This window comes from Telmatherina bonti (assembly GCF_933228915.1).
Source record: "Telmatherina bonti genome assembly, chromosome: 23".
NCBI classification, from domain to species: domain Eukaryota; kingdom Metazoa; phylum Chordata; class Actinopteri; order Atheriniformes; family Telmatherinidae; genus Telmatherina; species Telmatherina bonti.
This window is the reverse complement of record NC_136632.1, coordinates 16199209-16214813: the sequence shown is the minus strand read 5'-3', so window position 1 is coordinate 16214813 and position 15605 is coordinate 16199209. Positions and strand designations below refer to the sequence as shown.

Here is a 15605-nt window from a genome sequence, read left to right as displayed (position 1 = left end):
TTCAGTATTATATGTGTGTGAGAGCAAACAAAGACAAGAGGTGAGATGCTGATAAGTGTGGTCACTTGTAAAGCAGAGGCCGTGGCTAACTAACAGTCTTATTATTGCTTTTAGATACAAAATCAGCACATTTAGAGGGTGTTTACGGGCTCAGTATTTTTGGTTCGTTAAAAATGTTCATGTGGAGGCCGTGGAGCATGTACAGATAATTTTGTCACATTTTTTACCCTCAGATCGGAAGAGTATGGTGCTAGAACACTGACAGCTCATACTGAGATGAAAATAAGATTTGACTGAAACTGTTAAAGCTAAACCAAGTTATAGTCAGTCCAGCTATACAGCAAAAAAGAGGCATACCTGCAGATGGGAAAGGTGTTCCACCTTATCTGGCAGTTGCCATAGTTTCAGTGGATTGGGTTTGTTGCTCTTGTAAAAAAAAAACTCACTTAAGTCCAATCCCTCAAAGCTGCTGCTTCGCACCAGAACAGTGACAAAGTAGGCATAAACATTTTATATCTTGATTTTTAAGTTTCAGTGCAACATTTTTCAGTCTCAATACATTTATTTCAGCATTACTCCAACTGTTCAATACTCAAGATTCAGCAATAATGTTTGTGTTTCAAGTCCAGGTTTTATTTTTTTTTTTTCAAAACCAAATCTTATTTGTACTTTCAACATGAGCTGTCATAGTTCTAGCTCCAAAGTAGAGGTGACAATGACATAATCTGTGCAATATTTAATGGTCAGAAAACTGATTAGCAGCTGGTTTAGATAAAAAGGGCGAGTGATATGTTTGGAAATTTTGCTGAATAGACATGTTACAGTGAAAAGAAGCAAAAGTAGTAGATAAATCATTGTACTGTAACCCTTCTGTCATTGACTTTTAACTGTTAGTTTGTCACATAACAGCCGATAACAAAACTGATGACAGTGATCTTACATGTCCACAGGCATGATAGCAATCTTTTATGACGTTCAGGAGAATGATTGTGATTAACTTATACTTTCTTTATGATGATGCATTCACTTTCCTGCTTGGCAGATATATATTTTTTGGATTCCTACTGATTTTGTTCTCATGGAGATATTTCAGGTATGTTTGGCATCCAGTGTGTATGTGGGGGCCCTGGGATGGACTGGTGACCTGTCCAGGGTGTACCCTGCCTCTCACCCAAAGGCTGCTGGGATCAGCTCCAGCTCCCTCGCGACCCTTAATTGGATTAAGCGGTTTCATAAAATGAATGAATGTGTATGTGGAGCAGCACAGAAGATTTTCAATACAGTGACATTGTAAAAACTAATCTTAACTACAGAATATGTTAAATAGTGTTTCCTTGTTCTCAATCAAAACAATCTGCTGTTGTCAGTCTCAGGTCTTAGAGGCTGTGAGTGTTCTTCTTGCTGCCTGCTGCTGAAAAACACAACACAAACACTTTGTGCTCTAGGTTTTCCTCTTTTTTTCATCTTGTTTGCCACCATCTCTTTCCTCTGCTCCCTGTTCCAAAATTCTGCAATCTCTTCAAGTGTCTTATAAGCTTTTAGCCCTTTTTCTTTCTTTCTTTTCCTCTCTTTTTTAACTTTGCCTCTTTTGTTGCTATAAACAAGAGCCTAGTGTTCATTTTAAGTGGGTACAGGGTCTGAGAGAAGCCCTGGTGAACTATTGAAAAGCCAAGGGGGCGACAATTTCAGACACAAGTGAGCTAAGAAAACACACTCACACAAAGGCTGATGGCTTTGAATACAAGCCTGATTGTAAGCATTTGTAAAGCAAGGACAAAGCAAGTTTTATCTGCCTGCGTTGTCACATGGATTTGATGTCGCTGGTCCTTTTGTTGGAGAGAATTATGGGTATGATCTGCCTTTTGTGAGAAGAAGAGTGTAACTGTGTATGCCTTCGTGTTAGGCCATGATCGAGAATAAACTGATCCTGATGTTATTACAATGACAACTGATGTCTCTTTCAGATATTCTACCTCCATGCATGTGTGTGTGTTACACTACAGCCCATACTTAATTAGCTGTCTCTTGCCAGACTCTGATTGCAAATCTGTGCATCTTGATTAGAGGATTTATAGTGTTTTCTCAATCACACTCACATGTGCAGAGAGTGCTCGTGTATTCCCTTGTCACTTCTCAACTTTCATGTGTTGGGTAAACTAAAATGAGGAAAATAATTTACTTGAGAGCAGATGAGAAGTTGAAATACACATTGGCTTCATATATATATATATATATATATATATATGTATATATATATATATGTATATATGTATATGTATATGTATATATGTATATATATATATATGTATATGTATATATGTATATATATATGTATATATGTATATGTATATATATATGTATGTATATGTATATATGTATATATATATGTATATATGTATATGTATATATATATGTATATATATATGTATATGTATATATATATATACTATATACTATAGTATATAGTATATATATATATATATATACTATATACTATATATATATATATATATATATATATATATATATATATATATATATATATATATATATATATATATATATATATATATATATATATACTATAGTATATATATACTATAGTATATAGTATATATATATATACTATATACTATATATATATATATATATATATATATATATATATATATATAGCCACTGCAGAGCAGAGTAAATGACATGCACTTTCAAGTTACTCAATCTTTAACAACACCAGAAATCACCACACTTGTTGATACTTGCTTTTTCTTTAGTTAGAGTTGCAAGTAGGGTCTGAAAAATGGCTAAATATAACCTTAAAAAAAAAAAAAAAAAAAAAAAAAAAAAATCCAAATTCCCCAGACCACAAACCCATATGCACACACAGAAAAACACAGTTACACAGAATGATATTGTCTGAAAACACATACCACTTTTAGGTGACTGTCAACCAGAATAATTACCTAAACTGTCTGAGAAAAAAGGGAATGACAGCACATATTTGGAAGAATAACGAGCTGAGGAATCCTATTCGATATCCCACCGTGGAGGCCTGTGCTCAGCTGAGTTGTCATAGCGACACAGATTCTGGGGGCACGTCTCGGGTGTGTATTTCCGTGTCTTTAACCATTTCATATTGTTGCAGTGTGATATGTTTTAAACAGAGGGAAGGTGAGAAAAAAACAGGCAAAAGACAGTGAGGGTCTTAATCTTCTTTTTATATTACTTTGCTATGGAAACAGTCACTCTTTCTGTTTCAGAAAGGCAGCTTCATTTCTGTTTCTGAAGAAAAAATCTTGAAGTCAATTTGCAGTTTTCTTTTGCTGGGATAACATTTTTCATGCGTGTCAGATCCTCAAATGGAAAAGTGACAAATACAACCTTTGCCTCTGCACCACTATGTTCTCCTTGCTCAGGAGTTTTAAAGCTGGTCTTTATTCTAATAAACTGGGACAACTTATTATTCCAGTTAATATCAGATTGTTTGTTTGAACAGTTCTTATCCCTGATAAACAACTCAAGGTCGATTATGTCAGAGAGGTCAAGACAGACATGTTTTGCCATTTCTGCTAAGCTTTAAATTGCTTAAGACATTTAGAGCAGTGCTTTAATAGAACAAAATAAGTGGTGATACTCCCTTAATGAATTGCTGTCAGTTTGTCATACAAATATGGGACAAAAACATGGCTGATACTTAAATGTAGATCTATAAATTGATCTGTAGATTAATAGTTTTATAGCACAGAAATGACAAAAAACAGCAAGTTCTAAATCAAATCCACATTTGCCAAATTCAAAGTGCCATGGAGACACTTTTATGAACTTCAAGCCTCATTGCATGGACATTAAAAATAATTCTGAAAAGTAAATATATAAACTTAAAGTTCATTAACCCTTTCATGCATGAATAACTAATAAAAACAATGCAACATTTTTCACATTTTTGTAAAAAAGAAAAGAAAAAAAAAAGTCCCGGTACGCAAAGGGATAGAATTTAAAGGTGCCTACCACTGCATACCGGCCCTCTTAAAGCACTGATTTAGAGCATTTAAAAGTTCAACAAAGACCTAATGGAACACTTTCTTATGCTAGTTCTGGGTTGGACCCCAGTTTTAGCCCCCAAATCTTTTTTTTTTTTTTTTTTTTTTTTAAATTTCAGAACTACCTTAATCCCTGATGACAGATTAACTCACTGGGTGCCTGCAACTGGTATTGCAGATGTCATTGGCAGCCATTCAGTTAATGTGTTAATGTGTTTTTGACAACTGAACTACAGTGAACTCATGTTCAGATAACCAGTCTGAGATGAGCTTTGTGACATGGTGCATTATCCTGCTGGAAATATCCATCAGAAGATGGTGTGTTGTGGTCTTAAAGAGATGGACATGGTCAAGAACAATTCTCAGGTAGGCCAGGTTTTTAAATAATACTCAATTGGCATTGAGGCACTCAAAGTGAGTCAAAAAATAGTTTCCACACCATCACACCCCCAGCAGCCTGAACCATTAATAAAAGCAGAATGAATCTTGGCTTTCATCTTATTTACACCAAATTCTGAATTTTGAAGCTGAAATAGTGACTCATCAGGCCAGGTAACGTTTTTGTAATCTTCTGTGGTCTATTTTTATTTAAACTTTTCTAAATTGCAGCCTTAGTTTTTATGTTCTTAGCTGAGAGGAACCTGATGTGGTCTTTCACTGTTGTAGTCAAGTTTTGTCTTCAAGTTTTTGACATGTGCTTTCAGATGGTATCCTGCATACCTTGGTTGTTATAAGTTGTCATTTGAATAACTTTTGCCTTTCTATTAGCCCCAGCCAATTCTGCCCATTTGTGTCAGACCATTGTCATCAACAAGGCATTTTCCTCTAAACAACTTCTACTGGATATTTTCTCTTTTTATGCAAACCTTAGTGATTATTGTGTGTGAAAATACCAGTAGATCAGCAGTTTTTGAAATACTCAGACCAACCAAACATCAACTACTGTCAGCTGTAGTAGCCAAAACTAAAGCAGACTCATTATTCACAAATGTAACTTTGTCTGTCAGCGGCTATGTTTACAGTTCCCACGAATATTCCACGCATGCACCCTCATCTCAGTAATGTCATATTCTGATCATGTTTACATGTTTTCACCCTCATCCTATCTGTTCTGCAGGGAATTGTGCTGGAGGCGGTGTTGTCAGATCATCTGATGGAAACAAGCAGAATGATCTCTGAAAGAAAATGAAAAACAAGTGTCAGCATTCTTAGTATTATGGCCTAAAGTTGTTTATAATAACTGGACCTGGCAACTGTGTAGTTGAGATTAGAGTTGTAGTATGTTTTTCCAAGTGTGTGATGTCAGTCTCAACTTCATCAGGCAGCTTGGCAAGAATAAGAGAAAAGCTACAAGATGGTTATATGAACAGCCATGTCATGGCTATTTCTATCACCGAGCCACATTTCCACTGTTTGCATGTTATGATACTGACTAAAGGTCTGAACCGTTCAACCAGAAATGCACAACTGCTCTGGAAATGTCTTTGCATGAAGAATAATTGTAACAAGATCTATTCAACAGCCAGGTTGGTGAGAGTGTAAAGTGCTGGAAAATATAAAATCAGTTGTTGCACATAGCATGGACATTGTATCATCTTGATGAACAACATATTATACTGCAGGAAAAACCTGCACATAGGAACAGGGAAAAAAACAGCTTTTAACTTGTTCCAATGAAGAGTGGTTGTCTGCCAATTGGATGGTTCGTGGTTTGATCTACGCCTTCCCCAGACTACATATCAAAATGTGTTCAGTGTTTTTTTACTGTGTGTTTTGATAAGAGAATAAGAAAAACTTTGTATTGATATCGAGAAAGAAGTACTGTATGTATGTGTGTGTGGGACTTGGTAAATGTGGCTTGTAGTGTAAAAAATGCTTTGAGTGGTCAAAAAGACTAGAACGGTTAATACTTTATTCTCCATTTGAATTGTGGGTGAAACACTGAGGGCCTTCTGAAGACCTTCATAGTGCCATGCAAGGGATGAGTGTATTGTCCACGATACAAGTATCCTTGTATGTTTATTTGAAGAACTTATCTCCATAATGGTTTCTTCTTTCACTTTATTTCAGGTGAAAACTTTGAGATTTTTAGTTTTCATCATGTTACCGTCACACAAAATGTCTGGATACACCTGATGGCATTCTTGGTTTGTCAGTCATATCTATTTGGGAAGATTATCATTATTGGTTTATTGTTTTCTTTTTTATTTTCTTTTTCTCAAATCCCCTTAGTCAGACCATTTCCATGGTAGTGCCATCTGGGAAAATATCCCTCCCCCAAGTAACTACTGCAGAGACCACAATAGTGGTAGGAAGGCAGTGAAGCCAAGTTTTACTCATTTGTCAATTTGGTGCAATGACATGTTCATATTCTTTTGTTTTTTGATGATTTTCCCCTCTCAAAATAAAGTAATTAGTGATTTAGAAAGGGGCTTGCTGTATTTTCAGAATGGCAAACTTTTTTTTTGTTTGTTTGTTTTTGACCGTTTCTATGTGTAAGGTCTGCCAGTCTACCTTTCCCCTGCTGTCTCTGTCATAATTGTTTATATATCTTCATTCCAACTATTATCCACTAACTTTACACACCTCAGCTCACTGTGCTCTCTAAAGATTGTAGGAAGTAAGAATAATGTGGAATAAAATTGGTCTTTTCTTCCATAGCATGTGCCCTTTCAGCTTTTCTTCCCATCTTCAGATTGCTTGAAGAATAACACTTTTGTAAGTTAGAAAAAAGAATGAAAGAAAGAAAAGCTTTCAGCTCATTGGCTCCAGTATCAATTTCATTTGGATAAGTCTGCCATTTTGAAAGGATGTTCCTGTCTTTTCCCCGTGCTGGAGTAAAAGGAAACTTTGAATTACAGTGACCCAGAGGTCTTCGACCCCAATTCTGGGCTTTCTAAATGACTGCCTGAGTCTATTTCTGCCAGATGGGTCTCTCATTGCAGAACTCATCACAGGCAGATTTCAGAGCCTCTCATAGGTTTAGTCAAATTATGTCATCCCGCTCAGTTCCTCTTCCACTGATAGCTTCTTTTAGCTGCTTACAATACACTGATCTGATGATTGTAACGAGGGCTGACATGTTACTTTAGCAATTCAGAATATATGCCAAAGATTCAAAGATAAATGATATTTTTATGCATTTTGATCCAGAGAGGATTATCTAATTTATTTTACATGGTCCCCTAATCTTTTCTTTTTAGTACAATGAAAGGACTTGGTTTGAATTAAAATATCTTACTTTCAGTGGTGGATCCAGTTATTATATTAGTTCCATATTTATTATCGTATTGTACTTTTAAGTTCTTTTACCAACTAACAAACAAAGCCAATGCACGTTTCAAATGCCCACTTGGGGATGGCTCCAAAATACTGGTTATCATATAGTGTATGTTTAAGCAAATTTACAGTCCCTTTACTGAAATGATTGTGGAAATTTAATTAAATTAATTAATTAATTTATAAATATCACATGTGTATTTTTTTTAAAAACATAAACTTGATGAGTTCAACCACAAGGTAAACTCTACCATGTGCATATCCACATACAAAACACAGAGTGCTAAAAGGGAAAAATAGATACTTTTGCGGCTGTTTTTTTTTTTTTTTAAGTAAGCTATGTCATAAAATCTTCACAACTGGTTTTGATTTCAATGATCTATGTTCTTTGTTCAGAGAACACACAGTACTTTACGCATGTTGAAGTTGGTTCAAATGAAAGATAAATTCACTGCTGGCTCAACATGCATTTCAGTAACTTTGTTTTCAACAAATGTTGTCACGATAAATCTCCCTAGCTCCCCTGTCTAATGGATCAAAGGCAGATAAAAAGTACATTTTCAGTATACGTGGCTGTTAGCTAGTGAAGTAATACCTAACAGCTATTTAACAGCTGTCTGTTTTCCAGTGCTTGTGTATAGAAGTATAACTCACAGGGGAAGTTTTGACTCCTACTACTTTACTATGATTGTTCCATTTTGACAAAAAAATAATTAATTTCTAGATTGACAAAGACTTAACTTGAGAGTATCCATGTCACTTCAGAAAAAGTCCTTGATTTTGAGTGCTATGGATCTGTTTAGTCCCTCCCAAATGTGTCCAGCTCCACTTACTACTTGCTGGTTGCCAAATATGATGCAGCATAAAATCCCATGAGAGAGTTGGACAATTTGCTATTTTTCTCCCCATTCAGTGTGTGATGAAACACCAGAGCTATAAAATCAAATCACAACACATGGACATGGAAATGTGTGAATTAGTAGATTTGGGCAAAGAGACCAGTTAAAAACCCAGATGACAACAACTAAAACAAGAAGCGGCAAGGCGTGCTAATGTTACAGGACCTGCACGTGGGAAACGTGTGAAATCCAAACACATGCAACATCATTTACAAGGTACATATGTGATATTATGATGTACTGAACACAAGCAGGGCACCTGGATAGGCTGCAGATTTCCAACCTTTTGCACAAACTTTGGACAAACTAATGTAACATTAGAGGAACTAGTTTATCTGTTGGTGTAAAATGGGACTGTTGTGTTAACTGGGGCTTAATACGTAAGGCAGACAGTAACTAACAGGGTATATCTTGTGTTTAAATCTCAGATAAATCAAATAATAAGAATAAACACTATACTCTTGTATTGTTTTGTTATTTTTAGCCATGATACTGAGCACCAAGTAAATTACTTGAATTGTTTCCATAGTTTTAATATAGGAATCAGCCACAGCACAAACGCAAACATAATACAGAACAAGAGTGCTAATAATTTCTTTAGAGACGGCATCAACAAAGTGGTCTCTGCATCCTGCTGTTTTACGCATAAGATTTTCCCCTCAGTAAAATCCAATCAGTCATTTATTCTTTTCCTGTGTCTGCTCATACACTTCATCCCTTTTTCCTTATGTTCTCAATTGTATCTGGACTCTTCACTGCATCTGCCATGCTGTAGTTTTTTTTGGGGGGGGGGTTTGACACCGTGTTATTATCCAGCTGTGGGTTTGTGACATAGCACCATGAAGCAAAGCAGTTGTTTTGCTAGGCTGGAAACCAAAGCTGTGAAGTTTCAGGCCCAGGCATCTACTTTAAAACAAGTCAGAAACACATCATTTAAAGGTTGTCAAACTTCTCTAGTGTTGTTATGACAGCAAGTTCAACTAGGAGTCAGATCAACAGAGCAAAACAAGAAAGCAAATAATGGATTTAGATAATAAATTAGATCAAAACAGTGCTCAAAATTATAGGCAGTACATTGACAGTACATTGTTCAGTACTGGTGCCAGGAATGATGTCATTGAAGTCACCTTCAAACATAACAACACATAACAACCTCGCATATCTGCACAAACTTGTTCCACCTTTCCAAGAACTTGAAATGCATATTGTACACACCAGTTTTAATTATCAACACATCACAAACCCACATAGAAACACAAACATCTTTTTCTCACCAGTGTTTCTGCCATTCGTTGAAAATGTTAGGAGGCGTTTGTTTCCAGTAGGTCAGACACTGTTATTTGTTGTACTTTTCATACAACTCCCAAGTCCAATGAAGTTGGGACGCTGTATAAAACCTAACTAAAAACAAAATGCACACATTTCACACAACATCCCAGCTTCAGTGGAACTGGGGTTGTAAAAAAAGAGTCTTAGTTTAGGCAGTTGAAAAAAACGTTGGAAGATAATGGCACATATAATGGGTATGGAGGGTCACTGATGTTATGAACAAAGACATTTTTAGCAAGAGAAATGTGCGAGTATGTGAGTCTGTTTTTTCTGAATGCAGACATGGTGGGTCCCACCAAGCCTGATGTCTTAATTGACCTCTCCTGTCACGTAGGCACTGCATTCATGCCAAGGCCGTCATTCCTCTCAGGAAATATGGGACATCTTTTGAGCATTTTCAATTTGACCTTTGACCTTTATGAGTAAAAAAAAAAAAAAAACCAGACAAAAACTTCCTGCAGGAGTGTGAGGGACCAAGCTGGCGAAGGAAGAGGAACACAGGTGGCTTCAAAAGAAACGGGTTTTATTTGCCCAAACAATATAAATGAATTAGGCCTTTAAAAGAGGTCAACTAAGCAAAACCTAAATCAAAGTCTGAAAATAACTAAACTAACAGATTAGGGAACATAATCGACATAACACAAAAACATACTGACCTGACAAACAACAAACAAAGGAGAACTTAAATACTGGCTGATCAGACCAGTTACAAAACATATGGGGTAACACATTAAAAATACTAACAAACTAGACAAAGAAACAGAACCTAACTGTTAGCTTAATTATTCTTAACAAAACTACTAACAAAAGGTAAACCCAAACTACTCAAAAATGGGAAAGAAAATGAACAAACATTTGAAGAAACTAAACTAAACTTTTAATCTCCCCCTCTGAAGATGAGGTCTTCCCAAAGGCCCGTGGCAGTTCCTGCTCACTGGCTTCCCACCTGTGCACACTCCTGCCCCCCAATGCCCAAGCTAATCCCTTCAGCACCAGTAAAAAGAAACAAGATTAACCAAAACGCAAACAATTGAAAATACAGTGGCTCCTTAATGTGCGCGCTAACAAAAAGAAACCAAAGCATTTAAACTAAGTTTAAATATAAAGAAAACTAACAATGGTCTGGCCATCACATGCCGTGCCAATCTCCATGTGACTCATCTCTTGACCTGTGTTGTGTTCCTCTGTAGAGGCATTCCAGGGAAGAAATGTGGGACCATCATTGTGAAAGCCGAGGAGCTGAACAACTGCAGGGTGAGTTTCTGAATGAACTGGCATTTTCATGGTTTTTTTGTCATTATGTTCCTACTGTATGTGTTTCAAAAGCTCTGTTGTCTTTTTTCTGTATGTTTGACTTTGTAGGTATATATATATTTATTATTGGTTGAATTTACTGTCACAAAAACTAATTCTCCACTGAAATGTACTTACAAGGTTGACATCGTAGTGGTTTTTAAAGACCAGATGATTCATGCAAGATAATAGAAAAGAAAAAATATTGCATTACATTTCCCTACCTTAAATGTGATGTGACTGCTAGCAGTTACAATTCAACAACTCTACAGTCTTCACTTGTCAAATGTCACTGTATTTACAATATTACCACTACATCTCTCTTTTCTTCTCACACACTGTAATAATTTAGACTATTTCTGCTCTTTGCGGCTGCAGTTGCTTGGAAACTTGGTCTCTACCTCCCTTATGGCTTCTCTTAATATGACTTCACTGGTTAAAATACACTTGCCATTTTTATTAGATCATAACAAACTGAAATCGGGGGCTGACTTTTATTATTAATGTCTTAGGAGATGTTGATGCTGCTCCATTACCAAGTCCCAGAGGAAATTTGGTAAAAAAAAAAAAAAATAGGACACAAGTGATGACAAATTAAAGATTAATTTAGCACATTCAGCACAAATAAAGTAAAGCCAGGCACAACTCTTCCTCCCACTGCCATCTTGAAATACATGAAAATGAATGAAAATACATTTTGGATCCTCCCAATCTCTGTAAAATGGAATGAAATGGTGGCACGTTGTGATCTCAATGCCATTAACACCAACGTAGCCAATGATACAAGATTGTGAGGCTAGTAGGCCACTCTCAGAATGGACAGATTCAGAGAAGATGTTTATAAATGGTGTAAAAACATTTTTGATTGTTTTTAATAAATAAAAAGTTTATTTTTTTTATAAAGAAGAAATATGGTCAAAGTCACGCAGGTGCTGTGTGAGTAGAAATCCAGCTAAAAGTTAGGTTATCCCATGTTTACAGTTTATTGACGTACTGCTTTTGATGTTTCCTTTTTCCAATTTCTCTCTTTTTTTTTATAGGAATCAGTAATGATGCAATTCTGTGGAAACAAGTTGGACAAAAAGGATTTCTTTGGCAAGTCTGATCCGTTTCTGGTCTTCTATCGGAGCAATGAGGACAGCACGTGAGTTCCCCTTCCTTCCACCCCCTTCCCAGTCTTTCCATCTCTTCTCCTTCCCACTTTCATGTTCGGTTTTATCCTTCTCTTCACCCAAAAGGGTTTTATTGATTTGCCTCAGATCAAAAGTCATGCCGCCTGTTTAAGCATGTCTGTGAACGACATATGAAGATGGCAACGTGTGCTTCTACATCATTGGCTAAGTGCACTGCTGCGGACTGTGTTCAGAGATTTTTACGTGTGTGTTTGTGTGTGCCTGTTCAATCCAGTCCTGTCTGCACTCTCTTCCATTCTGAAGTGTGTTACAAGTCCGATAAGATTGCTCTGAGGGTGGAAGAAACCACTCCACTGGCTAGCTGCAGGGACTAATGAAATTACCTCTTTTCAGAGGGTGTATCTGTGTTTGTATGTGTCTGGGATCTCTGTAGCTTCCACAGCTGTCCACTCTCACTGAGTGGAAAATTAATGGAAAGTCTCATTTAAAGGATCGATTGTTGAATGATCAGTTTGTCTTTTTTACCATTTTTTTTTTAATTATTATTATTATAGAATGAGGCAGACAAACTTGACTCCCAAATCAGAGGATGATGGGCCTTTTGTGCAAATTTATTTTGCCAGATTAATTATGATTACAAAAGACTAGACATATGATATCTTTCAGCAAGCATTGGATAAAGTACTCCTCTCTTTAGCTTGTCCAGGATCCATATATCCAGATATATCCAGTCATAAAATCTCCACACACCCATACGGTCTCCCAATACGCACAGCATTCATTCAAACACATCACACTGTTTACATTTATAAAGAGACTTTGACCTTTTCTACACTAAACAATTAGCCCTCTATATTAGTCTGACTTTTATCTGTGCCCGCCTGACTTGCCACGTGACTTGAACCGGTTGACACGACATGAAAATATGTTTACAGCTAACTTAACAAATAATCCTGGCATTTCCTCTGAACTTTGACCCATCCGTTGAGCCTTATTTTCTTCTACAGAATCACCACTAATATGATTTGTTTGGCTTATTAGATCAACACGTGTTGGACCCTACAGATGTAGATGTATTTGTTTTTATGTTTACAATAAGGTTGAAAAAATAATGCTTCTTAGTGTCTATTTGGGATTAGAGGGAAGTGTTGCATTGGCTGTTTTGGCTTGGCTCCTTTAGAAGAGTTGGTTCTTTAGGTTCCACATGTTTTCTAAAATATTACTCAGAGCGTTTCACTTTTCCCTGCTATGAATGGTTTCTGTTTAAAATGTTTTGTTCAGTGTTTTGATTATTATTGTTTTTTGTATGTTGAGGCCATTTATTAAAAAAATACACTTTTTGTTTAGTGCTTTTTGCTGATATGCTTGGCATTATTTGTTCTATCTGTACCTTCATATTCTGGTTCTTAAAATGTCCTCTTACCTTTCTTGAGACTAGGGAGGGAAATTTGTGGTTTTTCTTTTTTCTTTTTTCCCCATTTTTTTTTTTGTTTTGCAATAAAAAAAAGATATTTTTAATATCTTGCTGTTTGTATTTGTATTTATTAATTACCACTTTTTAATTTTTTTTATCAGAAAAAAAGAGAGGAAATTACTCTTTTTGCAAAAAAACAAAAAAAAAAAACAAACAAAACAGTTACAAGGGACAAGATAGGAATTTCATCATCACTGATTTTGAATCATCCATGAATGTCAAAACCTTAAGTAAAATACATATGGGGCAAGAAAATGCAATACTTTGCACCAGACTTTTCTGTCTTTTGTTGTTATATATGATAGAACGATTGTGACTTCTTTGGGATTCATAGATACATCTGTTATCATCTGACCCTGCAGCAGCGGACCCTTAGGAGGATGTGTTTCAAGTTGTATAAGGTGTATAGACATTCCTTGTTGGCTTTAGATTTAAAGGTGCAACTCAGACAGCATACTGTGGCTGTGCATTACTGTTTTCTTCACTCCTTACAGGGAAACGTTGTAACATGAATAAAACTGTCAAACTAAACTAAGTTACATCATGAAACCAGAACATATTAAGTTATGTAATGGTCGCTTCTGTATTTCACGAAACATGATTAAATTTGTCGCTTTTGAAAAAGCGTAAGTGATTTGAACAAATTTAAGCCAGTAAACAGTCAGTTGGGCTTTATTTTAAAGGTATGTGTTTGTTTTTTGTTGTTTTTTTTTTTTGCTTTCTTATATATAATATATACATACACACACACACACACACACACACATACACATATATATATATTTATATATATATATATATATATTTATATATATATATATATATATATATATATATATATATATATGTGTGTGTGTATGTGTATGTGTGTGTGTGTGTGTGTGTGTATGTATAATGTATATATGTGTGTGTGTGTGTGTATGTAATTTTCCAATCAAGTTTTCAGTTTCCCTCCTCTCTGCTTTCTAACTTCATTGCATTTTCCCCTTCCTGCTAATATGTTTCTTTCTCTTTTTCCAGATTCACCATCTGCCACAAGACAGAAGTGATAAAGAACACCCTGAATCCTGTGTGGCAAGCCTTTAAAATCCCTGTGCGAGCTCTTTGCAATGGTGATTACGACAGGTAATTCTTATTCAGATTCTACTGCACATGCCTAAACACCTCATACATACAAAGACACACACCTTGACTGGCAAGAAGCGTTATTTTAACATTGAATAAATATATGGGCAGTATTAGCAGTCCATGTCAATGTTCCCACAGTATTCTAATTTCTTTTTTTTTTTACTCTATGACAGTGCGTGGTTTATGATAAAGGTTTGTCTTCTAGTATCTGTAAAAAAAAAAAAAAAACTCTTTCTGTATTTTAATGTCTATATATGTCTTATGTATCTGTATCAAAGTGTTATTTGTTTATTTTAAATATAAAAAAAACTCATTATATGACATTTTTATTTGTGGTGTGGATGTGATCAGTGAGTGTCAGATGGTTGTTTGCCAACCTTGAGACAATAAAAAGTAAATTAATGTGACAGTATAAAGCCCAACTATATGAAAAATGTATGCTCTATGGTTTAAGAGACGATAGAGAGGAGCATTCGAAATTAAAATATACTGTATATAAATAATGCATAAAGCTTTTATCAGCTTTTAAATATGAATATATGTGTTTGGTTTTCTATAATGGTGTCTGAGAGTGATAGCTTCTCTGGTAGCTATCAAGCACAAGGAAGACCTTGAAGATCATTTATGGGGGCCTGACACGTCCTCTAATGTCCCTTTTTCCACTTTCTCAGTTTCAGCAAATAAGTCTTTGGGAAATAGGTTTCTTGTGCACAAATGCTAATTAATGTCTGACACAATCCCATTGTTGCCATTTTATGAAGATCCATCAAAAAACATGGGAATTATTTGTCTTTGCAACATCCTGCTTTAAAATTGCAGTTGATTTCTAAACAGAAACTTTTAAAGATCTGCAGAAAGCTGGTAGATTTTTCCTCAGCATCTTTTAGGAGATGACAACAACAAAGTATAGATGTTTGAAAGAAATGAGGAAACCTGTGACTTTTTCACACTAATATACTAATATTATCTCAGATGAGTCATATCTTAATTAACAAGTTTAAAAGTTGATCCAACTTCTCGACCTGCTTCT

General features: G+C 35.5%; 1 protein-coding gene across 1 annotated transcript in view; it reads left to right on the top strand.

Moving 5' to 3' along the window:
- Positions 1-15605, top strand: part of LOC306773192 (copine-8) — a 107878-nt gene that overhangs the window by 52104 nt on the left and 40169 nt on the right. The window contains exons 7-9 of the mRNA XM_079262937.1: positions 10738-10801; positions 11881-11984; positions 14468-14572. Coding sequence (XP_079119063.1) covers positions 10738-10801; positions 11881-11984; positions 14468-14572 — 273 coding nt within the window. The remainder of the gene's footprint in view (positions 1-10737; positions 10802-11880; positions 11985-14467; positions 14573-15605) is intronic.